At 38.5% G+C, this 27,995-nt stretch overlaps 7 protein-coding genes across 7 annotated transcripts; 5 read left to right on the top strand and 2 right to left on the bottom strand.

Annotated features, from left to right (window-relative positions):
* Positions 1 to 529: 529 nt before the first annotated feature.
* On the top strand, positions 530 to 4,021 carry CPA2 (carbamoyl-phosphate synthase (glutamine-hydrolyzing) cpa2; the record flags this gene model as incomplete). Its single annotated transcript, XM_041281373.1, has 1 exon — positions 530 to 4,021. One exon carries the CDS (start codon positions 530 to 532, stop codon positions 4,019 to 4,021), a length of 3,492 nt encoding a protein of 1,163 aa, XP_041139164.1.
* Positions 4,022 to 5,032: 1,011 nt separating this feature from the next.
* On the top strand, positions 5,033 to 6,205 carry GPA2 (Guanine nucleotide-binding protein alpha-2 subunit; the record flags this gene model as incomplete). The annotated part of the gene is made up of 1 exon (XM_041281372.1): positions 5,033 to 6,205. The coding sequence occupies one exon, from the start codon at positions 5,033 to 5,035 to the stop codon at positions 6,203 to 6,205; it is 1,173 nt and encodes a 390-aa protein (XP_041139163.1).
* Positions 6,206 to 6,649: 444 nt separating this feature from the next.
* On the top strand, positions 6,650 to 17,900 carry BRETT_002851 (uncharacterized protein; the record flags this gene model as incomplete). Its single annotated transcript, XM_041281371.1, has 2 exons — positions 6,650 to 14,384; positions 15,010 to 17,900. 2 exons carry the CDS (start codon positions 6,650 to 6,652, stop codon positions 17,898 to 17,900), a joined length of 10,626 nt encoding a protein of 3,541 aa, XP_041139162.1.
* Positions 17,901 to 18,052: 152 nt separating this feature from the next.
* BRETT_002850 (uncharacterized protein) lies at positions 18,053 to 20,416 on the bottom strand (the record flags this gene model as incomplete). The annotated part of the gene is made up of 1 exon (XM_041281370.1): positions 18,053 to 20,416. One exon carries the CDS (start codon positions 20,414 to 20,416, stop codon positions 18,053 to 18,055), a length of 2,364 nt encoding a protein of 787 aa, XP_041139161.1.
* A 1,269-nt stretch (positions 20,417 to 21,685) lies between these two features.
* BRETT_002849 (uncharacterized protein) lies at positions 21,686 to 23,245 on the top strand (the record flags this gene model as incomplete). Its single annotated transcript, XM_041281369.1, has 1 exon — positions 21,686 to 23,245. One exon carries the CDS (start codon positions 21,686 to 21,688, stop codon positions 23,243 to 23,245), a length of 1,560 nt encoding a protein of 519 aa, XP_041139160.1.
* A 2,213-nt stretch (positions 23,246 to 25,458) lies between these two features.
* DYS1 (Deoxyhypusine synthase) lies at positions 25,459 to 26,586 on the top strand (the record flags this gene model as incomplete). The annotated part of the gene is made up of 1 exon (XM_041281368.1): positions 25,459 to 26,586. One exon carries the CDS (start codon positions 25,459 to 25,461, stop codon positions 26,584 to 26,586), a length of 1,128 nt encoding a protein of 375 aa, XP_041139159.1.
* A 354-nt stretch (positions 26,587 to 26,940) lies between these two features.
* On the bottom strand, positions 26,941 to 27,372 carry BRETT_002847 (uncharacterized protein; the record flags this gene model as incomplete). The annotated part of the gene is made up of 1 exon (XM_041281367.1): positions 26,941 to 27,372. One exon carries the CDS (start codon positions 27,370 to 27,372, stop codon positions 26,941 to 26,943), a length of 432 nt encoding a protein of 143 aa, XP_041139158.1.
* Between the last annotated feature and the right edge of the window lie 623 nt (positions 27,373 to 27,995).

Raw genomic sequence — 27,995 nt, 5'->3', positions numbered from 1 at the left:
ATTTGCTGTTTGGTGCCATATTACACTGTAGTCAGTGTAGCCTTTAAAGTCGTGCATTGAAGTCCCAGAGACTAGTCCTGTTGTGTAACAAAATAATGTACTGAATAGATAAAATCGAAGATAATAAAACATGGGAAAAAAGAAAAAAAACTATGAGTCAAGTTTTCATTATTTTGGTTACAACATCTCTCAAGACTTTCTTTTTTATATTCAACTTCTCGGAATCAAATTAAGCGCGCTAAGAAAAATTACTGGTTTTGATCGCACCCATCCTTACAAAACAGGTAACATTATATTAAGCGCGCCCATTTTCGAATAAACTCTATTGTGAGATTCAATTTCTGAGTCACTTTGACTGGAAAATTTTTTTTGCTTTTACAATTAATGACCACGATTATTCACTATATATATATATCCATATATATTTTCGACCCCCATACACATCATTACATTTTCCAGACGCTCAGTTACTTATTTTGTTTTAGGTCTTCAGAAAACTACTGCTATTAGCAATATTTCCGTTGCGAAGATGTTTATGAGGTTAAGCTCAAACACAGCTTTGAGAAGCTTTGGAGCTTCTGTAGCCAGACCTACAGTCAGAAGTTTTAGTACGTCTACAGGCACTGCTAATAAAATATTCAGCAATTCAGTAAATAAATATCATATTTTTCACAAATATCAGCAATTAAACCAGAAAAGGCTTGCGGCATCATATAAGGGAGGGGATCTCCTCAAGAAATTTACCGATAACCACGCACATCAGCTGGTGGATGTCTCCAAAGTGTTAGTGATTGGATCCGGAGGTCTTTCCATTGGCCAGGCAGGTGAATTCGATTATTCGGGATCCCAAGCCATAAAAGCTTTGAAAGAAGCACATAAGAAGTCAATTCTTGTGAATCCAAACATTGCAACAAACCAAACATCTCATGCATTGGCAGATGAAGTGTATTTCCTTCCGGTCACACCAGAATACGTCGAGTATATCATAGCTAGAGAAAGACCGGATGGAATATTACTCACGTTTGGAGGTCAGACAGGCTTGAATGTTGGTATCCAACTAGATAAAAAGGGTGTTTTCAAAAAGTATGGTGTCAAAGTTCTTGGAACACCTATTAAGACCTTAATTACTTCTGAAGATAGGGAACTTTTTGCTGAGGCATTGAAAGAAATAAATATTCCAATTGCCGAATCTGTGGCTGTTGAAACTGTTGATGATGCATTGAAAGCTGCAGCAAAAATTGGATATCCAGTTATTTCTAGGTCAGCATACTCTTTAGGAGGTCTTGGTTCTGGATTTGCGAATAATGAAGAAGAAATGAGGAATCTGGCTTCTAAGTCACTTTCGCTCTCTCCACAGATTTTGATTGAGAAATCTATGAAAGGATGGAAAGAAGTCGAGTATGAGGTTGTCAGAGACAGAGTGGACAACTGCATTACTGTTTGCAACATGGAAAATTTTGATCCGTTGGGAATCCACACAGGTGAGTCTATCGTTGTGGCCCCATCTCAAACTCTTTCCGATGAGGAATATCACATGTTAAGATCAGCTGCAATAAAGATTATTCGCCATTTAGGTGTTGTGGGAGAATGTAATGTTCAATATACCCTTAATCCAAACAGTCTTGAATATAAGGTGATTGAAGTGAATGCCAGGTTATCCAGATCCTCGGCATTGGCTTCCAAGGCTACTGGTTATCCATTGGCATACACTGCTGCAAAGATTGGTCTTGGCTATACGTTACCAGAACTTTCGAACCCAGTTACAAAGACCACTACAGCCAACTTTGAGCCTTCATTGGACTATATTGTGACGAAGATTCCAAGATGGGACCTAAACAAATTCCAGCAGGTGAAGAGAAATATTGGATCTTCCATGAAATCTGTTGGTGAAGTTATGGCAATTGGACGGACTTTCGAAGAATCTCTTCAGAAAGCAATCAGAGAGGTTGATCCTCAGTATGTCGGATTCCAAGGTGGTGAGTTTGATGATTTGGATGATGCCCTTTCCAATCCAACAGACAGAAGATGGCTTGCGGTCGGAGAAGCTATCTTGAACAGAAACTATTCTGTTGATAAGGTCCATGAATTAACCAAGATTGATAAATGGTTCTTGTACAAGCTTAAGCATATTGCGGATACACAACATGAGATGGAAGCAATTGGATCATTAGAAAAACTTGACGAGTCTTTGCTTAGTAAGGCTAAGAAGCAAGGGTTCTCAGATGCTCAGATTGCAACTGCCGTCAAGTCCACAGATTTGGAAGTTCGTGCGAAGAGAAAGGCATTTGGAATTATCCCCGTGGTGAAAAGAATCGATACATTGGCAGCAGAGTTCCCAGCAAACACCAACTATCTTTATATGACATACAATGCAACTGAGAATGATATTGCCTTTGACGAGCACGGAACCATGGTGCTTGGATCTGGTGACTACCGTATTGGATCATCCGTCGAATTTGATTGGTGCGCTGTTTCAACTGCCAGAGCTTTGAGGGAGGCAGGAAAGAAAACTATTATGGTGAACTACAACCCAGAAACAGTCTCGACTGACTTTGATGAAGTTGATAGGTTGTATTTTGAGGAACTTTCATACGAACGGGTCATGGATATTTATGAGCTTGAAGCCGCCGAGGGAATCGTGGTTTCAGTTGGTGGCCAACTTCCTCAAAATATAGCATTAAAACTTCAACAACAACATGCAAACGTTCTTGGAACAAGTCCTGTGGATATTGACAAAGCAGAGGATAGGCAGAAGTTTTCTAGCATGTGTTCGGAACTCGGAATTGATCAACCTGCTTGGAAGGAGCTTACGTCTGTTGAAGATGCACAGAAATTTGCTGAAGAAGTTCAGTATCCAGTTATTGTTAGGCCATCGTATGTTCTCTCTGGTGCCGCAATGGCAACCATATATTCTGCAGAGGAGTTGGCTTCCAAGTTAAAAAATGCTTCGAAGGTTTCCAAGGATCACCCTGTGGTTATTTCTAAGTTCATACAAGGAGCAAAGGAGATCGATGTGGATGCAGTTGCAGCTAATGGTAAGGTTATCGTGCATGCAATTTCCGAGCACGTGGAAAATGCTGGAATTCATTCTGGTGATGCAACGTTGGTTCTCCCACCACAAAATTTGGACAGCTCGATTCTTAGAAGATTGAAGGAGATTTCTGACAAGGTTGCTGCTGCTTGGAAGATCACTGGTCCTTTCAATATGCAAGTGATCAAGGCAGAGAATCCAAAGACCGGCATACCTGATTTAAAGGTGATTGAATGTAATATTCGTGCCTCCAGATCATTCCCATTTGTCTCAAAAGTCCTTGGATGCAATTTTATTGAGGCCGCAACAAAGGCATTGATCGGAAAGGCACCTAAGCCAAGAAATCTAATGGCTGAGAAACATGATTACGTTGCTACAAAAGTTCCACAGTTCTCATGGACCAGACTTGCTGGTGCAGATCCATTCCTTGGATGTGAGATGTCTTCGACCGGAGAGATTGCTTGTTTTGGCAAGACTTTAACAGAAGCATACTGGACATCCATACAGGCAACAATGAAATTTAGAGTTCCTGTTCCTTCTGAAGGAATTCTCTTTGGAGGAAATACAGACGCAGAATATCTGGGAATAGTGGCAAAGACCATTGAGCCATTGGGTTATAAATTCTACGCTTCATCTCAAAGGGTTGCTGACTACTTGAAGCAGCACACAAGTCAAAATGTTACTGTGATTCACTTCCCAGTAGACAACAAAAGGGCAATCAGAGAGATGCTTACAAAGTACAATATTCAATGTGTGTTCAACCTTGCCAAGAGCAGGGCCAAGAGTAACACCGATCCAGATTATATCATGAGGAGAAATGCCATTGACTTTGGTAGAACTTTGTTCTCGGAACCAAAGACTGCCATGCTATTTGCCCAATGCTTAGCAGAGAAACTGCCTGAAAGACTCTCCAATCTGAAGAAGAAGGAACTTATCATCCCACCAGAGGTCAGAAGATGGAGTGAATATCTTGGCGGAAAGCCGGTTTAAGTTTGAAGTACCTAAATAAATTTAAGTAATTAAATTAAAATCAATTTACGTTAATAATATGAAAATATGAATAACATACATAAATTAGAAGAAGTGCTATGGCTCAATCATAATGCCCAAATATTATTTATAGAAACATTTGCACATGAGCGGGGTCATTTCTTACCAATATGGTGAGGACTTGTCGCCTCAACAGGCTGTTGTGTATGTGCTCTTGAAGAAATTTCTAGTTTATTAAAGGTTGTTATTTTCAAGGGCGGCCTAAAACAACAAAATGATTATTTCAAAATTCTTATTATGCGTATGTTGAAATCGGTTTTCATACACTTAACTCATAATAATACTTCCCATAATATAATACGGCCTTCTTCTATTTATGTATATCTTTCTGAGTGTGTGCATATAATTACTAAACAAAACTAAAATGGATATTGCTGTGGAGGAATTATCCCTGCTTATTATGTTTCGCTATTATCGCAGAAGATCTTCAGTAATGAGACACGTAAGGATGTTTCAATCGCAATTATTTGCACCTCGTTTTGGCTTGGAAGAATATTCTTCTATGCGGGAGAAGCACCCCGGACTTATATGGAAACTTGCTGCATTTAAGCATCCTTTTTCATTTAGTTTTTTTCTAATTTTTTTTTCTAACTTTTTTATGCTGGATGCATACATATCATGTCTGCAGCATAGAATCGGCGAGTAATCAGTTGCTCGGACATTATTATCTTTCCCGCCACACCATCTGTTATTTATCGGACAATTAATTTGAAGTCTATATACATATAGTATTCTGATATCAACGAAGAGAAATTTATAGGAAGGGTGTTACATAACTGGAGAAACAACACTGTTAACCTGAAACGCTTTATACCAACCGATTGCTATCTCCTACGTCAGACATTATTATCATAGTATTATTATCCACACCTACGTGCCTTGCACATTTTCGACACTCATTAGCCAAAAAAAATACGACCATAGTTAAGAGTTGATTATAATCAAGGAAATATGGGGCTCTGCGGATCTAAAGAGGATGCAGAAAACATGCCTCAAAAGACTGAGAGTCCAGTTTCAAATAAGGCAAATACAAATACACAATCGACATCAACATTATCACTGAACCAAAAGCAAAGCAAACAGAATAAAGGTAAGACACAGACAACAAAAAGTACAAAAAGTTCGGCACAAGACTCTAAGCCGGAGTATAAAATGCTATTGCTAGGTTCGGGAGAATCTGGTAAATCCACAATATTAAAGCAGATCAAGATTATTCACCAGAATGGTTTCAGCAAAAGAGAGCTGTATGATTACAAGCCTTTTGTATTTAAGAATATCTGTGAGTGTGCTGAGGCGATCATAAAAGCACTACGAAAGTTCAATCTAGATGATGACCTTCAAACAATGACGAATGATGATCTTGACAAGATTCTTGAGTATGAGGTTCCCATGGATGAGGATAGTAAAACGATGACATTTGCGCTAGGGGATAAGATGAAGATATTAATCAAGGAGCCGATGGTGGTAAAACTATTGGAAGAACATAGAGGAGAGTTTTATCTTATGGATTCCTTCAAATATTTCTTTGACAACATTGACCGAATAACAGCCGACGGCTATGTGCCAAATGTTACTGATGTCATCAGAACAAGGAAGCAAACCTCGGGTATATATGATACAAGATTCCAACTTGAAGATATAAGAATTCATTTGTTCGATGTGGGCGGACAAAGATCCGAAAGAAAAAAATGGATTCACTGTTTTGATAATGTAACGGCAGTAATGTTTTGTGTCGCTTTATCTGAATACGATCAAGTGCTTTTGGAATCACCGACGCAAAATAGGCTCGTGGAATCACTCAATTTATTCGAATCTGTGGTCAACTCAATGTGGTTTAGGAGAACTTCGATCATATTATGTCTCAACAAGATTGATGTGTTTATCGACAAACTTGGTAGGTCCCCACTAGAGAACTATTTCCCGGATTATGTTGGAGGCAATGATGTCAATAAGGCAGTGAAATATATCCTCTGGCGATTCAAACAACTTAACAGAGCTAACCTCAATCTGGTCCCTTATGTCACACAGGCTACTGATACAAACAATATTAAGCTTGCATTTGCCGTGGTTAAGGAGACAATTCTTCATAACGCTTTGATGGACAGCGGAATATTGAAGGCATGATTACCATTTGTACCAATAGAAACATCATATACTATTTTATTTGTTGACAAGAGAGAATGAAGTCGCATGTAGAAAATTTAGCTGCTGAAGGATGTAGAACCACGAAAACTTAGGATGATTACGATATCTCAACGGTTCCGGGATCAAAAAAATGTATAATAATAAGAAAACTGTATTAGTCGCACTAATTATCCGGAAAATAAGTTTATTCGGAATTAGTCGGCAAGACTAACAGCAATTCTCAAAATGTGGAATCGGGACTTTATTGTTGCCCAGTTATTTTTAAATTTTTCCCCGCGCTACAGCTAGTGCCGTTCTGGCAAGAAACATTCCAAAATTCCAGTCTATGGGTAAACATACCTACAACATAGAAGATATTATTACCAAACGTCATACTTCAGTTGAAAGGAATCACCTGGACCATTCAGTGGCATCAGCACCTCTATGATTGAATTTTTCCTGCTGCTACTAGCAGCATACTCGCTACTTTTATTGCTAGTGAATGCTGCCTTAGGACGGGGAATCTCGGTAAAAGGAATTCTATGGCTTCAACTCCTGTATATTCGTGTTTCCAAGAGTTCCTTCACCTTGAAGATGGGCTCTATTTCATTGACAGTGCATCCATTCGGGCTTCTCAATTGGAATAAAAATAATAAATTTGGTGGAAGTTTATTGAAATTAAATCTTTCCAATATTGTGTTATCTTTAAATGATGCCACGTCTAATCACACTGATAATTCACAAACAGAGCATGGTCAATTGGTGGAAAAGACAAATAATGAAAATGCACAAACACATACCTCTTTAACCAAAGAAATACAGAGAATATTGCAAATTTTATCACGTTTCTACTGGCTACTTCCTATTGAAGTATCTGTGCACAATTTTGCTCTAAGAAGCTGCGACACTTTAATGAAAACGCAGGGGCTTTCTTTTTGTGTCGGAAGGGTGAAACATACGGGAAAAGATTCAAGGAAGTGTGTGACATTATCAACGCAACTGGAAATTTCAGGGATTTCGGTTAATGAATACTCTGTTCTAAATGACCTGAAAATTAATATTCAGTTAGACTCGCCACTTAACAGCCAGGAACTTTCTTTTAAAAACGTTTCAATTTCTGTCAATATTAACGGATTGGACATGGATATTGATATGCTTAGTAAACTACTTTCAGATATTCGGCTTGCAAGCACAAACAAGGGTCAGAAAATTGATGTTAAGGTCTCTAAAAGTTCAAATGCTGAGAAGAGGAATGATCTCATCGACATTGTGAAGGCCACAAGAATTTCTAATCTCTCCGTTTCTGCAGATAAGATTTTCATGAAGTATAATGGGATCGATTACTTATCAGACGGGTTCTTTTTCGGTATTGATAGCAAATGCCCAGAATTGCAGAGATTGCTGTCCACAAATTTTCATAAAGTTGCAATCAGCATAGCTTCACTTACAGTCAATCCAGAAAAGTACCCGAAATTAAAGCTTCAAATGAATTTCATAAATTTTGCAAGCTTAATTGATATTCGGAGAACAATCTTTGCTTTTAGTCACATTAATGAGCAAGATTATGGCAAACATATTTCAAAGGAAGATCCATTCCTTGTTAGGAGCTTTTTCACAATCACAAATTTTAACATATCTGCATCGTTGGATGACTTTTTACTAATGGACAGCACAGGCAAAGAAACAAAGAATGGACCACAAGATTTACATATATTGGTTGCGGAGGATGACAAATACTCCAAGACCAGTTCAGAAATTGGTATGATGCCAGACTATCGAAGATCAAATATAATACTACTTGCCAGAAAGATTAGGATCAAGCTTCAGATTTTAAGTTTTGCATTTGATCTTCTATTAAACGATAATTTTGGGATTGAATTCTTAATGGATGATTTGCGGTTGGATTCATTGGCTAGTGAGGGGCCCACTCTATTTGAACCAGATACAAACTACTCAATGATGAAGCCAATGACTTTAGTTTCCAGAACCATTCAGGCAAGAATTGTTGAGGGGAAAGAAAAGATGACTAAAATCATTGAATTAGACAAGCTTGACATTTTGGGAACAGTTTCTGTTGGAAGAGATTCATTCTACTTTGATGAAATGAAGATAGAGATCAATCAAACAGAGGTTTTGTTTCAAGACGTTAATATGTTCAAAAAAATGGCACATATAGTAAAAACGTTGAGGTCGAATTTTGATATGAACAACAAAAATCTTCCAGCAGTAAAACCATCTAATTCGTCATCACAAAATACCAACACAGAGTTGCGCTCGAATGTAATAAGAAATCTGAAGTTCCATCTTGGCAAAATTAAGTTTGCAGCATGCTTCGAGAACCCTGTTCCATACTTCAATGGAGTTTCACAATCAGACATGAACAAATATGTTCGTGGCTATTCGTTCCATGTTCATGATACTGGATTTGATATTAATGTTGATTCGAATGGAAAAGATTTCGTTTTTGATTATTATATTTCACGTGTTGGTTTCTATCTAATCCGTGATTTCACCAACGAAAGGAAACAGCAACTCTTTCCTCGTTTTCTTTCATTCAATAACTTCAAGTGTAGTTATGACACACGCAATAATTCTTTGGAGTTAAGAATTCCAAAGCTCGATGGCGATATATCCATTGAAGTGATTTGGTCAGTTATGTTTGCCACAAAGATTTTAACGGAAGCTTTCATTCATGAACAGAACAAAAATATGAGCGTGGGTGTGAAAACTAACAAGAAGAAGAAAAAGAGTAAGCTTCCAAGGATGTTGTTACGCCTAGACTTTTTGATGATGAAACTGAAACTCCCATCTAACATTGATTTAGCGATTGAACTTGATTCTCTTTCTGTTACAAACACGACTGCAGAGTTCAGAGCATTTCGAGTATATGCGGTTAATCCTCACAGTACTGAATACTGGAGTCCAATGCTGATTTTCACACATGGAAATGTGAAATATAGTAATTACGGAAATGCTGAGCCCATTGATATCTCATTCTTCTCATCGAGGCTCGAAATCCCATTTGAATATGTGTTTTATCAGACATTTGACAACGCTAGGGCATTTCATAAGGCAATCAACCAGATTAAATTGATGTTCAAAAACATTCTTTTCACTGATCCAAACGATAAAACTTTCTCAATTCCGATAATACCGCCTTCGAAAGTGGACAAACCTCCAAAAATTCCAAAATTGAGAATAAGATCAAAGCTTTTTAAGTTCTGCATGCATGACGATCCATTTGAGGTACAATTTACCAAATGCCTCTTGATGGGCACAGTTGAGCAAAAGATACGATTAGCAAAACTGGCTGCGTTCGAAAAATACCGTGAAAAGATTGAACGGAAACTTGAAGAAAGATATACTTCATTGAAATTTGAAAACGGTCGCGCGAAGGTTCCGGAGTATTATAAATTGAATAGGAATGGAGAGAAACAGACAACCACTACGGTTTTGGAGAACGACAAAAGAACTCAATTGAAGACCGACAAAAGATCTCATCTTGTGAATGAGATCAGTGAAAATGTGGATGATGAGTATGACAATTACTTGAAAGATTATCATCAATATATCGAAATTCCAAAAAGCCGTGTACTTTCTAATTTGAGTGAATCGTGGATTTTGAGAGTGATCAACAGTAGAAATTCCTCATCTATGAAGGATAATGAGAATTCGTCGGATCCTCGTGTGAGGAAAGAATTTTTGGATAAATACCCTGTCATGGTAACAGGTGATGTTCCTCCGCTTTTTTCACTTTCGATTAAGGATTTGGAGCTTAATCTTGATCAACCATCATTTGGTCTTGACAAATACCCGGACTTCCTTTATGGAGTTGGTGGACAGATACCAAAAGACACCGAATATGGAATTTTGCTACCTGTTCATTTGGATCTTTACTCGTCGTCGGTTGAAATTCAGTTGAAAGATTATCCACTTCCAATATTGGCGTTTGGTGGTGGCCAACATGATAAATACGATGCTATTCGCATTACTGGTGATCTGGTAATTGCCGAACAGATGTACACGCCTGACGAAATGAGATATAATTTTGTTCCATTTGTGTCCCAATATAACGATATTCATCAAACAGATAATCTCTATGCATTCCATGTTTCAAGGACAATGACCAACGTTAAATTCATATCAAAACTTAATACACATGTGAAATCAAAAAGGCCTGCGGTGATTTGTTGGGCAAGCGCCATTCAACCAGCTCTGACATGCATGATGAATAGTTTTGATGTTCTATCTAAACCGCCAATCGATAGAAGTCCTTCGATTGGATTTTGGGATAAGATTCCTCTTCTATTCCATACAAAGTGGACATTTGACTGCGAAAATGGAATTGATTTGTTTATCAAAGCAGGTTCTTCGCCATACGATTATTTAGGAGAAGCTGCTGGATTTCTTTTCAGATGGAGTGAGAATGCGGTTCTCAAGATCAATAGTACTGGTAAACCGGAAGAGTTTCTAAGAATTGAAAGCGGAAAATTTGAAATAGATATTCCTAGCTTCCATTTATCGAGTACCGCAGACATTTTACTTTTCCAAAGTGAGGCAAGAGATTTATACTCGGTCTTGAAAACATTGATAAAGCTTAGCAGCAAACCGGTCATTTGGAATCTAGGATTCTCTTTTGAAAGAAACTTAGATACTAAAACTACAAGACACCCGGGCTTTGCGCCAAGAACAAAGGCATTCAAACCCCATTATCTTGTTCGCTTAAAGAATCCTATCACATTTAAAAATGAAAAAGATAAAAAGACACATGATTCATACAGTGGCTGGAGAAGTGATTACATTCACATGGCAGTCACTGTTCAATCCAAGGGTGGAACATACACACACAATTCTGCTCATTTAACACCATTAACATTTTCCCGATTTTTCCGTTGGTGGAATACCTTTCATGAAAGTTTGGGACTTCCTATAAAGGGTGGAAAATTATTTTCGAATAAGGAGCTCATATCTTGTAAGATGAAGTCTCCTAAATTTGGACAACACTTATTTTCTATTAGTTATCAGATTGATTTAAGCGCTGTCAAGTTGGCACATATTTACCGACACGCTGTTGATTTACGTGCCAACAGTAAAGTGTCATTTACGGGACTTAAATGCTTGATTGATAAGTTGCTGGTTGATATTCATCAAAGTAAAAGGGGAAGAGTGGTACTTGATAAAAATATGATGGAAATGGGTCAAGCTCTTTCGCTTCGGATGACTAAAGGTATTCTGGATTTTGAAGGAACTGATTTAAGAATTGTAAACTCCGAGTTCAATGAGACGTCACCTGCGGGTATGCTTGCGAAGGAGATTGGACTTCAAAACAATGAAAGTAGTGATGCATCATTTGATGATGTTTCAAGTATATCTTACAGTACAGTGTCACAAGATTCGTGTTTTAATGAGTGGTATGATCATAATGATTTCATTGAACTAGATTCGCCAACAGTTTATGAGGAGATTCCAAAATGGAAGGCAATAAAGATGGCACATACACCGAGATTTTATTATGTAAGGGATCTTGGAAACTCATCTTTTGAATATCCATTTGATGAAGTGCAAATGCATACCCATGCTTGCCAGATTGACAAGAGAAACTTTTCGCAGGAACCAACCAAGATTGCCGATACTAGAATAGCTCAAATACGTCAACTTCTAGACATTAAGAGGTCAATTCTTGAAAAAGAGCCAAAGTCTAAGTCAACCCAATTGCAAATTAATCAGCTTGAGGAAAAACTTGCCAAAATTCTTCAATTGAAAGGAAACTTTAAGGAAGGGGTCTTTCCTCGATTCAAGGACTTGGATAAGAAAGACACAGAGGATGCTGCAGAGAGAGAACTTTCAAGGTGTATATCCTCTGCTTCCTCCTATGTTGCGAAATCTATCGCAACAACAGGTACAATTTCTCCAATTCATCCTTCAACTTATAAGAATCGGTTCATTATCTACAATATTGAAGCAGTCTGGGATACCAGAACTAAGAATTTGTTTCTAAACTACATTGATAGGGTGACCGATCGGCGTTCGTTAGTATTCAGTCTGTCTCATAAGGCGGTGAAGTTGGCAGAAGATCTCAGTACCAAACTAGAGATGGATAAGCAAAATATGCCTGAAGGAGAAGGATACGAAAGCGAGTTACAATCATCTACAGTTTTAATTGAACACTTTGACCAGATGCTTCATGATATAAGCATGATTGAGGATGGAAGGGCTGAAGATACTTATTTAATGAAATTCATTTATCCACAATTCCGAGTTAGTGGGACAGACAATGCTTGTCTTCTAGCCATGGCAAATCAAATAGTAGCCAGAAATGTGGAAATTGAATTGGCTGGGTATTCTGCCGGATACGTTGATACAGATGTTCCAATAGAATCACGGTGGGGATTAACTGTTTCGGAGTTGAATCTTTATGTGTTGGAGAGACAGAAAGCATTAAAAAACGAGTACCAAATATATTCACCATCGGATAATATCTGGCCTCCAAGTTTGCCGTTTGAAATGTATTATTCTTCAGAGAACCTGAAAGATGCCACAGTCATCTGGAACTTGACATGTGGAATGTTGGTGAACAATCCAAATGAGCTTCACATTGGATACGTTGCAGGACAAGATAACAATGCTTTGAAAGAGAATATCAGAGTTGCGGCTCCGATGGTCAGATTGAGGGCCAATAGCAAACAGTATGCTGCAATATTGGATTGTGCCCTTTCTCTCATCAAGTATCAAAAAACTGAAAGCCAGAAGCTGAAGCAGATTGTAAAGAAATTGGTCAAATTTTCAGATATTGGCGACTTGAATCAGGTTGCTCGATACATTGAAAACTTACAGCAAGAAATAAGACAACTTGAGAGGTGTAAAGAAATAATGAGAATATCCGATGAGGATTCATACAGAAAAAATAACACGGCAGTTAACGTGGAGCTTGAAAGAGACTTCTTACACTTGAATGCACTTGCAGGGTACTTACAAGAAATTAAATCTGTCAGGTATAATGACTCTTATGATATGAGACAATTATTGTTAACTGCATTTAATGTTGAGGTTCAACTTTTGACTGATGATGGAAAGCCATTTCTTGACTTGATTGCTGTGGACAGCTTTTATTCTACTATGCAAAGACCCGATGGAGCCAGTCAGAACCAGGTCTGCATCTTTGACTTTGTTGCAAAAGACAACCATCCGGCAGCAAAGTATAAAACAGTCATTTCAAGACTTGAAACGGGCGGGAAGCCGCTATGCTTTGTTGATTGGAGTTTACTTCCTCCAGTTGGCGGTATCACCATTATGCAAAAACGAACCATTGATTTTGCCCCGATCCGACTACAGATAGATTACAGATTGGCAAAGGAAATCTATCAATTTGTCTTTCCGAACAGCTGTGTTAAAGTCAAGTCAGCCGCGATCATTAGTAGTAGCAGTGACGATGAAGGTGCTGTGGATGATTTATTTGAGACGATGTCGACTGAAACAGAAGATTCTGACAGTTCCACAGATGTACTGTCGACAAGTAGTTCTATGACGTCAGGAAGAACCTCGAATTCATCTCTCATTGGCTCAGGGAAGGTCCACAGGAGTCTGGGAAAGATTCTTAATCGCTCTTCGGTGAGATCTACATCATCTGCCAGTGTGAATATGAAAAAGCCACTAAAAGAGAATTCTAAGGCCGTTGCTAAGGATAACTTCCGTACAGATGACAATTATGCTGAGATGGAACGGAGATCGAACCTGTATATGTTGGGAAATGTGATCATGATTAATCCTATGAAACTATCTTTTACATTTAAGGGTAAAGGTGCTCTCAGACTTATTAATGTGTCGAACATGATTCTTGATATTCCCAAAATTGAGTTTGGAAATACATTAATTTCCAACGAAGAATTTTTGGCTTTATTGAGAGTGAAGATATTAAAGATCGCCTTGAAAAATGTTCCAAGATTCATTCAGAGCAAGTTTAAGAGTGATGATGACGATTCGCATAACAAAATCCAAAGTGAGGTTGCGGCTGCATCCCTGAATCCGGACACACTAATTGATGACAGTAAGATGCCTTCCGGTTCAGCCGGAAATAGCAGAACCACATCCGCCAAAAGTAGATTTCTTGACCCAGATTTACTAGAGCCGAATGTCGAAAGATTAAAAAAGATACGGTCTAGACATTCTGTTTCGAGGGGAAGTCATCACTCAACTTTATGATGTACTTGTGGATCTTTATTCTTTCAAACATGACTGTCTTTGTGTAATATTTATAAAATAAATTCTTTGTATTCTACTTATTGAAACATAGCCAAGTTGTTAGGAGATATAAACGATGAGTGCCAAATGCTGTTCTTTGTTTTCTTTCCAACATGAAATATAGTGGCTCAGATGCAAAAAAGACAAAAGTATATATTTCCTGATGGCCGATTTGACAAGCTCTAATAAAAGGAAAGTTTGACTTCTGCGAGAGACCTACATTCATCGGTTGGATAGCATTCTACTACGAATCCAGTTACTACAAAAAACAGTTGCCAAATAGTGCGCCTCATCGTGGGGTCGCGATAATTATTTTTAGACTGAAAATTAACGTGCAGCACAAATTCTTCTAATTTTTAAAGTTTACCAACCAATGGAGGAATGCGATTGAAGATAGCATTATTATACTTCACAGCAGCATTAACACCAACTTGGATGGTCACCTAAATAAGTTCGGTATTTTAGTGTGATTTAACAAGTACATCGGAAATATTTAAACAAAGCTTAATTTAGGGTTTATTCTAAGCAACTAGACAGCAAACATTCTTCAATGGACTTTATTAAAGGTATCGCCAATAAGGCACAGCAGATACTTGACCCAGGAAACAACCAAAAGAAGCTTACAAAGGATCAGATATTATGCCGGGAGTTTCGAATTCCTGACTCAGAAACAATTGTGAATGAGTCGATGGTAGAAGTATCTATCTCCAGTAGCTTTCTTAGGTACAGGGTATCACATATGAAGGAAATAGGCTTAGCCCCGAATATTCAAAACTCCTTCAACGGGAAGCTCACACTCACTCAAGATTATCTCTTATTTATGGACACATATAATGAATTAGCATGCTCATTTGTGATTCAACTACCAATGGTGAAACGTATTCAACGAATCCACAGGGCGTACGATTTTGCGATTGCACTCTTGACAATGAATGGCTTGGAAATTACTATAAAATTCATTGGGATCAAGTCACAATGTGAAAGATTCGGACAACATCTTGTGAGCTTATTACGGAAGAATCTCTCAGTCGTGGATGCAATTTCAGAGTTTCGGAAAGGACTCTATTCAGAATTTTTACTATCGAAGAACAGATGCAATTCACTTGAGGTTAATGGACCGCCTGCGGGAGGATTGGGATGGAGTTTCAAGTTTCCGGGAAACACAATAAAACTGAAGGATCGTCGCAAGATGAGGAGATGGTTTGATTTTTTTCGGGAAAACGGTCGGAACTTTGCTCTGGTTCGCAACGTTACTTTTTATCGATTGGTCAGCTACGGGTTACCGAACAAATTGAGGGGTGAAATTTGGGAAACTTGTTCCGGATCCATATACCTTCGTTATTTGCATGCAAATGAATATGAAAAGATATTGGCTGACCACGTGGATGAAATGTCACAGGCAATTGAGGAGATAGAGAAAGACTTAAATCGGTCGTTACCCGAATACCCGGCATACCAAAATGCCGAAGGTATCAACAGGCTAAGAAGGGTACTCTCTGCTTATTCATGGAAAAATCCTGATGTGGGATACTGCCAAGCAATGAACATCGTTGCTGCTGCTCTGTTGATTTATATGTCCGAAGAACAAGCTTTTTGGTGCTTGAATGTTCTCTGTGACAAAATAATACCCGGATATTATTCAAAAACAATGTATGGTGTGATGCTTGATCAAAAAGTATTTGATTCTTTAGTGTCGAAAACATTGCCACTGTTGGATACTCATTTCAAAAAGCATGATATTCAACTATCTATTGTGACTTTGCCATGGTTTCTTTCATTTTTCCTCAGCAACATGCCTCTTATTTATGCATTCAGAATTGTGGACATGCTTTTGCTACATGGATCAAGAGTTCTCTTTCAAATATCATTGGCTATTATTCGGGTGAATGGAGAAAGCTTGTTAAAATGTGAAGAGGACGGTGAGTGCATTGCAATTTTTAAGGACTATTTTACTACTTTGAGTGACCCTGAAGTTTCCGTTTTTAAGCAAGACCGGGTTCGCACTAGATTTGATAATCTTTGGGAAGTGGCCTTTAGAGAATTCTCCATGGTCGATGATAAGACCATTAAGCAATTACGGGAAAAGTTTAGCAATGAGGTTTTCCAAGGAATTGAAGTCTTCATCAAGCGTACAGAATTAAGAAATCTACCTAAAACACACAATCTTACAAAGACGCAAATTTCTAATGTTTATGACAGGTACTATCATGTTTTAATGGGAGGAGAAGGGAATCCTCCTGATCAAAGCTCATGTAATATGGACTTTGAATCGTTCGTTATATTTATGTCACAATTGGTAGACTGGGTGGATATTGATGATGAGTCTTCCAAGAAGTTGAAGTTTTTAGGACGTTTGTATGCAAACTGGTCGAGCGATGGAATCATGAGCCTTGCTACGTTAATTGTTGGAATTGACAAACTAATGGACAAGGATATTATGAATTCTCTTTCCAATTTCATTGCTCTTTATGATGACAAGAAGGATGGCAAAATTGGAAGAGAACGGATTATCGGACTGGCAGAGGATTTAATATTTATTACGGCTCCATGGAGGGAGGGAAAACTATTTGATGATATTACAAATGAAGCTATTGAAGCTGAAATTGCTCGTAAAATTGTTGAACGTCGTGAGATTTTAAAAGAGAGAGGATTAGATGTGTCTGAAGATGAAATCATCCTTCCAGACCAAGTGAGGTTCAACCAGCAGAAATGGCAGGGCAAGCAAACAGAGAGATATTTGAAATCAGGATCTAATTTCCTTCAAATGATATTTAAATATGCTCAGCCTGCTGATGATCCAGAAGAGCCGTTGATAGATCTAGGCGATATTCCAGATAATATAAAAAAGGAGAACGCAAGACATAATGCAGCGTTAGATCCATCACGGCCAGTCTACATAACGGCTTCAACATTTCGTATGGTTATTCTAGCTGATGAAACGTACGAATCATTCTTCAGGACGCAATTTTGGAAATCGTTTCATGTGGATGACAAAATCAACGAGAATGTTGGTGTGGTCGACAATATAAGGGGTATGTTTATTCATTTCTTGGCTGATGGAAGACGTGTTGCAGTTCAAGTTAGAAAGAGAATGGATGACGCTTCGAAAGCAGGAAAGAACAGCCAAATTCAGAACATGAAGAGGGACGATGGTATGCAACCAGAAGAATCGTCCTCAAAAAATACCGATTCTAGTAGTTTAATGTCATCTGGAGCCAACTCTAACAAGTCAGCTAGGAAAAGAAATCTCTTTAATGATGACAAGAACATCGATAGTGATAATGGTGAAGACGAAAATGATGAAGATGATAACTTTGGTAGTTTTGTGGGTGCAGAGAATGATGAATTTAACGAGATACCCCTCGGTGGAAATGAAATGAAAGTTCTACATACACCAAGCGAGGTAAAGAAGGAGGCCGAACTAGTTCGCAGATTCGAGTCTACGGGTTTAAATTAAGGTAAACAAGATCACATTCGTTCCTGTATTAAATTTAATGATAAATAAGCGCTTAAATTGGAGACACGTAAAACAAGTTGACTAAAATTTGCATAAACGATAGAAGCGGGAAAAGAAAGAGAGCACAAAAAGCATGCCTTATGTTTGTTAAATCAGCCGCTGGTCGAAAAGAATTTCTTGAATTTCCTAAATCTCTTCTTCTTTTTCGAATCATGTCGAGCATAATCATCCTTTATCATTGAACCCTCATATGAATCATGATGGTGATGGTGCCCAAACAATTTAAAGTGTCTGTGATGTTTCTTCTGAGGAACATCAATCTGACTCAGCATAAGTTGAGGCTGTTGTGGTGGATGATGACTTTTGACTTTCGGAGAATATACAGAGTCCTCGTTGAAGTCATCATCATCATCATCAGAATCTGGAATTCGTGATTTGAAATTGGAAGATGAAACAAACTGACTGTCACTTGCTTGAGCATAATCGTCGGGTAAATCTCTCAATGTAAGCCTCTTGTGAATGGTATCATCTTTTTTATCATGACGCCTACCTTCAAACGAACTGCTTCTCTTCAACTCATTATAATTTTCCGTGTTTGGATTAAAGACAGTTTCAAGCCGGACTGGAGGTCTGGACTTGGCCTTTTTAAGAAGTTCTTCAGCCTTAATTTGCGCAACTGATTTAGGCCTCTGCTTTGGTACAGGCTTTCTTTTATGAAGAACATCCTCACCGTAGTATTGCTCTACTGCCACTTTAGCAGCAGACAAATGAACCGAAGGATGCGAATGCACAAAAAGACTCCTATCAGGTACCGAACCAGGTGATCTTAAAGACAGCATGTGGTTTCTCGAGGAAGAGTTTTTGGGCTTTGGTGCACGAAGAGATGTTAGCATAACAGGTGATCCTGACAATTTTGCATTGGTATGATGGGAGCGCACAGGCGTAGTGTACATAGAATTTATTCGCATTGGTGATGGTGACGAGCCCATCGCATTACGCCTCGTGTTTTCGGCAGTTGCAAGTGATAAGTATGGACCTGTGATACCCTTTGCGTTGTATGAAGAATATTCCTGACCATCCTCTGAATTCTTCAATACAGAGTGACGCTTCACAATTGACGATGATGCTAATTTTATACGGTCTTCCCCAGTAGAAGAAAGCTCATTAATGCCGAGTGTTTTCCTCATTTGTTGTGCCATAGACGTTGGATTAACGGTTGGTTTCACAGACTTTCTATCAGAGGTAGTGCTTACATTAGTTTTCTGCTTTCGATGTACAACTTCCTTCCCATTAGTTTGTTGCGTAGATTCATTGTCACCGGATTTCTCCTTGTCCGTACCGTCTTTCTGTACAATTACTTTATCATCCGACTCGGATACCTTAGCCTGCTCATTTTGCCCATTTGGCAAAATGCCATCCTCTGCAACCAAAGAATTCTCGACACTCTCCTTCAAATGTTCATCAATGTTTTCATCACCGGGTGTCGTGTAGCTGTTAACTATCTCTAATTCTTGACCCTTAGCCAAACTGTCATTTGATGCAGTTATCTCCGTTATTTGCGGACGAACAGTACCATAATTGTGTTCCTGTTCATGACTATCGGAACTTACAGACTCATCCTTCTCTGTGACTTTCTCGGTTTCAGACGACCCTTCAATGTCCCTTGGATGGCTCTCTGCATCTGGCAAAATTGCATTCCGATTGGTTGTATTAGTCTCTATATTATCCACCTTCCTTTTTATTGGAGAATTAGTGAGCTTAGCCATAGAGTACTCTCTCGCAGCCTGGACACTAGTCTTTATCTCTTCATCCTCTTCCTGGACCTCCTCCAAACTTTCTGGAATTGAAGGCTCAAAGTCAAACTCCGTCATCTCTAACCTCCGAACATGAGAAGGTGACATCATGCTAATTGGCCTACTCCTAGTAGGAGTTCGATTTGCTTGCCGTACACGGCTGTACGTGCCCACACTCAACGAGTAAGTACGATCTGTTTGTGGTGTAACGGTTCGTGAGCCTTTTTCTTGCTTTTCAGAGACAGGAACCATTACTTCAACACTGACGAGTCCACGCTTTGAAGGAACCCATTTCTTCACCTTTTTATAATATGTCGGCTCCTTAATCTGCCTTGCCCTGCTTCTGCTAACTTGCGAACTGTACTCCGAGAAGTCTGAAATCGAACGGCGATCTCTCAAGCTCAAATTGTACATACTTGAACTATTTGAAAGCTTTCTGACCTCGAGTCGCTTACGATTCGCACTCGAAATGGTTTGTAAACTGTTACGGCGTGACATATTGCTATTCATGGATAAAGTTCTGGACATGCCACCGAATTTCCTGGAATTTTGATGCGGAGGAAGTTTCATTCCCACCGGATTATTTCCATTCTGCTTTAATGCTTTACCAATCACCGAAGCTGCAGCCAAAGCACCAGAACTGGGTTGCCTTTCAGTACCACGTGGTGAATTGACTCCAGTATATGATGTTGACTGTCTAGACCGTCTTCTTCTATTAAACATCGAGAGATTGATCTTTTGCTGCCTACTAACTCGTTATTTAATTGCTTATAGATAATAACCAGCCTAGATTATGTTTAGCTGTAAAAAAAAATTAATTAACACTGCATGCAATATGGATGTTTTCAATCTTATGAATTCCAGATGGCCAGAATAATCCCTCGCGCAGAAGCTTGGTGATGCTGAAAATACCCAGGAATTGTGAATTGAGCGGATTAATGAAATAAACACTGTACCATTGAACAGAAGCAAGCCACTGCCTGCATTACAACACAGTGCTTTTTTTTTATTTTTATTTTTATTTTTTTTTCCCTACTCCGAATTAATTTTGTTTCTTTTATTCCATCCCCCATTTTTGTTCTCTTTGGCAGGCGCTTACTTCATCAATTGTCTGGCGTGGGCCTGCTTTAATCCACATAAGTAAGTAATTTCTGCATACATTCTTGATTAAAGGTCCATTTATGTTTATTATCTTCTTATAATGTCTGCTGTGATGCACCAATATTAAAAATTCGCAACTATGAACGAGGTTTTGGGTAGTGGTAAAATTGGGTAAAATTAGTTTAATCTTAAGCACTTGCAATATTTAGTTTCTTCCGCTTCTAAAAACACACCTCTGGAAAAATTTAAGCTTCTTTCATGATGAATATAAGGCTATTTGCAGAGTGACTCAGAAGCACAGTGTGCATGCCTAACTTGATTGTCGTAATTTAGTGTAAAATTCAATAGTATCAGAAAGCTGGTAATTTCCTAATGTCTATATCTACATTAATGGCCATCCAATTTTAGGAATCAATTCCGGGACCATCCGGATTTACAGTTACGCAGGGATATCATAACAAATGTTTATGCTCATACAATCTTGCCACATTTTAAGCACATTTATTATCAAGCAATCTAATTCATTTGAATAACGTTATCATTCAACCATTAAAAACAACTAATCGGTGCCCTTTCATAGAGCACAATGATTATTCTCATTCAGCTAATCAGATAGCGTATAATAATAAAAATTTAGAATAAATACTCACCGCGTTAAACAAATCAGTAATTACCCGATATAGAAAGTTTTCCGACCAAATCACTTATCTCTTTCAATTCGAAGCATACGATCTTCCTCGAAGATTACCTATAAATACATGACGCATGTCAAACGCCTGTGCATTTTCCTTCTTTTTTTGATGCTTATCTGGAACTGTTAGAAAAGCATCAACATTGGCATGCTATTAACGGCACTTTATCATTAACCTGCCTTCATTTCTTTTGACCATCATGTTAGAAGAATTACTGCAAAAAGAATCAGATCACGTAAAGACTTTCGGAATAGCAGGAATAGTTTCCCTTGCTATTTTCTACTTTTTGATATATCCTTTGTACTTAAACCCGTTGTGCAAAGTTCCTGGTCCCAAAATATGTGCGTTATCAAAATTCTGGATTTTGTACAAGAGTTGGTCCGAACAAAGAAATCACTATGTCGATGAACTTCATAAGGAATATGGACCAATTGTTAGAATTGGACCTAATGAAGTGGATATAAGTGACTCCGATTACTTGAATGAGGTGTTTATTCGGGACATGGAAAAGAGTAAATTTTACTCTCAATTTGTCAACTATAATTCGCACAACACTTTCTCGACTATTGATAAGGTTGGCCATCGTCAAAGTAGAAAAGTTACCACTAGGTTTTATTCAAAGACACACGTTTGCACGGATGAGGTCCAGGATTATATCAGGGGTATAATGTCTAAATTGTTGAAAATTATGGATGAGTACAAGACCAAACCTATCAACGCTTTTATCCTTTGGTCGGATATGGCCATGGACGCCATCACTATATTTTCGTTTGGAACCAAATATTATCAATCTGTTCTTGATGATCCTTTTGGACTTGGCAAGGAAATAATTATGGAATTCTTTACGCAATCTTCGTCTTGGTTTTGGGACACCCAGCTTCCATCCTTACGTAAGCTTGCAGTTCCAAAAAGTGTTGATATTGCTGCTCAAAAGTGTTACGACTGGATCGAAGCCCAGTTCAATAAATCACTTGGAGGAATTGGCGATTCTCAGCAAACTTTGGTTAACACGGTTTTAGGTGAAAAAGCGCAGAGTTCGCCTAAACCGGTGTTTGATAAAGGAAGGGCTAAGAGTGAGTGCTTTGACCACATTGCTGCCGGACATAATACCACAGCTACCACACTTAGTTACGTGTACTTTTCTCTTGCTAGAAACCCAGAAGTTCAAAAGAAGCTAATCGAGGAGTTGAAGCAGTTTAATGGCGGAAAGTATCTTGCTGCAGATGATTATAATTCGCAGATTTACGCGCAAATTGAGAATTTACCTTATTTGAATGCAGTCGTGGACGAAACACTCAGAGTTTATTCTGCAATACCAGGCCAAGAGCCTAGAGTGGCACCCAAGGGAGGAATGATTTGGAGAGGATCCAAAGAGACACCAAAGTGTATTATACCTCAAGGAACAGTTATCACTATTCAACCATGGTCAATCCATCGTAATAAGGATGTTTTTACCGACCCAAACCACTGGAATCCGGACAGGTGGATGATTGATAACGAAGAAAAATTAAAGGTGATGCACAAGAACCTGATACCATTCAGTGCCGGTGCACGGATGTGCATTGGAAAAAACTTGGCATTGTGCGAAATCAAGATGAACATCTCCAACATGATGAGTAGATACAGAGTCAAGTTACAGGATAATTTTGATTATGATAAATATTCGTACTTTGCGGACATGTATACTAGTGTTCCTGCTTGTGGTCAGATGCCACTTATTTATGAGCCTTTGCTGGACCCAATCGAATCTAAGGAGTAAAGATGCTTATCTGCGACCAAATCTGTTGTGATAACTCGAAATACCTTGGAAATCGTTATTTATGGCAGCTAGTAGACTAAAGTCACTTGTTTGATCATTTATTTAACGTTAAATAGAGCATATCAATATATTTCTTTTCCGAATAAATTAGGTGAGTGAGCACCGAATTGTTTCTGGTGTCTGTTCTAAGGATATATGTCTGTCAACAATTTTTCCAGTATAATTAAAATCGGATTAGCTTGGAAAGACAATTTAGGAAATGTTACGATTAAATAATACTATGCGGCGAATTTTCAAGCAAAATGGTGTAAGGAATAACGTAACTTTCATATTTGTACGCGTCCAGATTTTTGGTATTTAAGCTTCGACGCGTTTTCAAGCTCGTACAACTTTTAGAGTGTTCTTTTACAATAAATTAATTAATCATTTTAAGTTGGGCAAGATTAATCACCATGTCTGCAGTTTCATCATTTAAGGTTTACTTAAGATCCGCAAAAGCAAAACTTCCAACTAGAGGTTCCGCCTCAGCTGCGGGTTACGACCTTTACAGTTCCGAAAATGCATTAATCCCTAAGAAGGGACAGGGTCTCGTTGCGACAGACATTAGCATTGTGATACCAGAAGGATATTATGGACGAGTTGCCCCACGCTCAGGCTTAGCTGTTAAGCATGGCATTCACACCGGTGCTGGTGTCATCGATTCAGACTATAGAGGAGAGGTTAAAGTTGTCCTATTCAACTTCAGCAATAGTGATTTTAGTATTAGTGCGGGAGATAGAATTGCTCAACTTATCCTTGAAAAGATCACCACCCCGGAAATTGTGCAATTGAATAACAATGAATGGGAAACAGAGCTTAACACAGAACGTGGACAAGGTGGATTTGGATCTACAGGAAAGAACTGAACTTTTTGGAGGCTGCGACAGGTCTTGAAAGCAGTCTGAGCTGTGCTGCCTTGTAGAGACAATTCTAAATTTAAATAAAGCTATAGTGAATGCAATATAAATTCAATTAATGCTGCTCTCACAGGAAAAAATCACATTTACATTCATGATGTAGTGCAATGGGGAGTGTAATCGTTTTTGGTGGCATTATAGCGCTTCCGTGTACTGTACAATATCATATTGAACTTAGATGATATGAATATTCTCTCATATAACATGTCAGAACACATTTTGTGCTTGAAATCAATATTCACATTATCGTTTTACTCTTCAAGCCTTTTAACAAAATTATAAAGGACTTGGTTTTCGTTCAGCATAATAATTGTGTCTGCGAAAAATTGATAGCACTGTAAATATACACCATTTATATAAATGCCTAGCCAAAAGATATATTCTCTTTTTATGAATGCATTGACCTCACATATATTCATTTGCTGTTTATGTTTTTATCAAAGAAAAGAAGATTAAATTATAGCACATGGTTGGTTGATACCTCAGCGATCCCTGGCGATTCCGAGCATAATCTCCGAGATTTCGGAATGCGATTGGTAAAGTAAAAATATATATAATATTCATTGGGTAACACGGCAAAACCACGGCGCTTAATAGTGAAAAGGAAGAAACTATTCTGAAAAATTCACCCTTGTGTTTTTCAGTACCTGGAGTAAAATCGATTGTAGAACACCAAAAATTTTCACAAAATTTTTACTTGTCTTCGAATATCATTGTTCGGAATAGGAGTTGCTCATCAACTTGCCTCATTAATAAACCATTTTTGGCCTAAGATCAGCAAAAAATTGAGTCCTCGAGCGTTAGCGCTAACATATTCAGCACGATAAAACAAATGTACAGTTATAATATTACGACAAACAAACATTCCTTATAAAGCTTGAAACACGAAGAAGATTTTGGAATAAAAATAAAATTGATATCTAGGGGGTGGACAAAAATTCGATCGAATATGGGGTAACAGGATCCTGTAGAAGTTGGTGGAACCAAAGGTGAAAAGTTTTTTTTTTTTCGCATCCTATTCAGTATCGGAATTAGTGTAATTTTGTTACCGCACTACCCAATTGCGATGAAGCTTTCCTGATAGATAGTAATTCAACACATTTTTTTTTTGTATTTAAGAGAGGTGAAAAAGGAAAAAGATGTGATAACCTTCTAAACACCGCGCTTGTGCCATTTTTCAGGAGCTACGGTTGACATTTTCATTTGTTTTACTGTGAAGTTGATCAGAGCCTAATCACTCAGCGTAACAGCACAAAAATGAGTGAGAGTAAGGATTACAAGCCAGCACTGGCAAATGATGCCGTGATGAAGGCTTCGGTTCCTGTTCCAGAGAACTTTGAAGAGGTCCACGGTGTGGACTACTCGAAGCCTGAGAGTAGGAACTCCAGAGCTATTGACCTTGTCAAGTCTATGAAGACCATGGGATTCCAGGCTTCTAACTTGTACACTGCCTGCGAGATCATCAATGAGATGAGAAGATGGAGAGGAAAGAACAAATCCGAGATTCCAAAGGAAGAGTGGAAGGGAGAGTTCGATGAGAATGGAAACCAGAAGGCAACCATCTTCCTTGGATACACCTCCAATTTGATTTCCTCTGGTCTGAGAGACACTTTGAGATTCCTTGTCCAGCATAAGATGGTTAGTGCCGTTGTGTCGTCTGCCGGTGGTATTGAAGAGGATATTATCAAGTGTCTTGCTCCAACTTACATGGGTGACTTCGCTCTTAGGGGAAAGGAGTTGAGAAAGAAGGGTTTGAACAGAATTGGTAACATGATCATTCCAAACGAGAACTACTGTAAGTTCGAGGACTTCATGAATCCGGTTTTGGATAAGATGCTTGCAGAGCAGGAAGCTTCTGCCAAGAAGCTCGGTGCAAACTGCATGGATGACGATGCTCCAGTCTGGACTCCATCCAGATTCATCGACAGGTTGGGTAAGGAGATCAATGATGAGACCTCTGTTCTCTACTGGGCTCACAAGAACCAGATTCCTATATTCTGCCCATCTCTTACCGATGGTTCCATCGGTGACATGCTTTTCTTCCACACTTTCAGGGCTTCGCCAAAGAGATTGAGAGTGGATATCGTTGGTGATATCAGAAGACTTAACAGCATCTCTTTGGATGCAACCAGAGCTGGTATGATTCTTCTTGGTGGTGGTATGATCAAGCACCATATCTGCAACTCTTGCTTGATGAGAAATGGTGCCGACTGGTCTGTGTACATCAACACTGGTCAGGAATTTGATGGTTCGGATGCTGGTGCCAGACCCGATGAAGCCGTTTCATGGGGTAAGATTAAGCCTGATGCACACATGACCAAATTGTATGCAGATGTTACAACTGTCTTCCCATTGATTGTTGCCGCTACGTTTGCAAGCGAGTAAACTCTTTCAACCTCGACTTTAGGACTGCTAAGGTTCGCATAAAATCAACCCCTTGGCTGTCTTACTAGCTGAGATACCTAATTCTTTATTTGGCTTGTGGGTTCAAGAATTTTTTTCCCTTCCGGTTCACATGGAACAGTTTGCTATTTATTTGAACACTTCCACTGGCGGGGGTATCTTTTTTTTTTGCTCTTCATCTGTATTTAACGACGCTTTTTACGACCATTTGCGCTTTTAGCATTCCATTGACAGTAGACGGTAGAAGTAATACGTTAATAAATGGGGGATTTATGTGCGATTGCTGTGAAATAAATAAATAAATAAATAAATAAATACGTATGTATATAAGATCATCTAGACTCTTTCCTTCACCTTGGGACTCCATGAAGAAAGCGTTGGCTTTGCTGTGTTGTATGGAACATATGCACCTCTAGTACACGAGTATGTTACTGGGTGCTGCTTTTCCTGTGCTGGCACAATGTGCCTAATCGCCTTTTCGGATGGTTTCAATTGATTAGGTGGAGTATCCGTACCATAAGCCAACCAAAAGTGCCACCCAGGTTCAATCTGCGACATGTCAGGTCTCCAGAAATCTTTATATTCAACCCATCTGGTCCTCATATGGATTTCTTCTGGATTTGTTGTCTCGTAAAACTTGTTACCATAGTCATCAACACCAACAATATGCCCGGACTTGGTATCGTTCATTTGCGCGATTTGCCTTAGTGACTTCTTTATTCCATTTCGGTAGAAGTTCTTGAACACCCTTATAATAGAAGTGGACATGACAGCTTGTTGAATTACACTGAATTAATTATACATATGAGGAAATAGCCTCATCGCAAATTGCTTGCAAAGTATCCCTATATAGCAGCCGTTTAAATTAAATTTTCCCCAATATTATTTTTCTACGTTTGTTGCTCGTGAAGGAGAAAGAATCACGATCAGACTCCATCCTTGCACAGAACATCGAGGAAGCAATAACATCCGTGCACACCCTTTAGTGAGTAAAAAAAATTCCCGTAAATTAGTTCATTCAGATGATTATGTTCCAATGAAAAGAAAATTGAAAATAAACTTGAAGAAAAAAAGACACTCACACCATTAATGGGAAAATGGAAAGCGAAAAAAATGAAATAAAGGCGGCAAAACAAAAAAGCCCGTTGGAACTTCAAAATTATTTGCAATTGTCATCCATCGCGATCACAGATGATTCAATCAAACCAAGTGCAAGAAAGAAAAAATCGTGTATAATATATTGGTGTGTAGTACTCCGGATTCAGGACCTGAGCAGGAGAAATCAAAAAGTGGAAATTGCACACAAAGAAGTTGCGGAGCTACGTAATCCAAGCTGATTGGATGATATTTTTCATGCAGTTGAATAGAACGAACAAACGAAAATAAGAAAA

The sequence above is a fragment of the Brettanomyces bruxellensis genome, chromosome 9 (assembly GCF_011074885.1).
Source record: "Brettanomyces bruxellensis chromosome 9, complete sequence".
Taxonomy (NCBI): domain Eukaryota; kingdom Fungi; phylum Ascomycota; class Pichiomycetes; order Pichiales; family Pichiaceae; genus Brettanomyces; species Brettanomyces bruxellensis.
The sequence above is the reverse complement of the archived record's forward strand: the minus strand, read 5'-3'. Positions and strand labels throughout refer to the sequence as shown.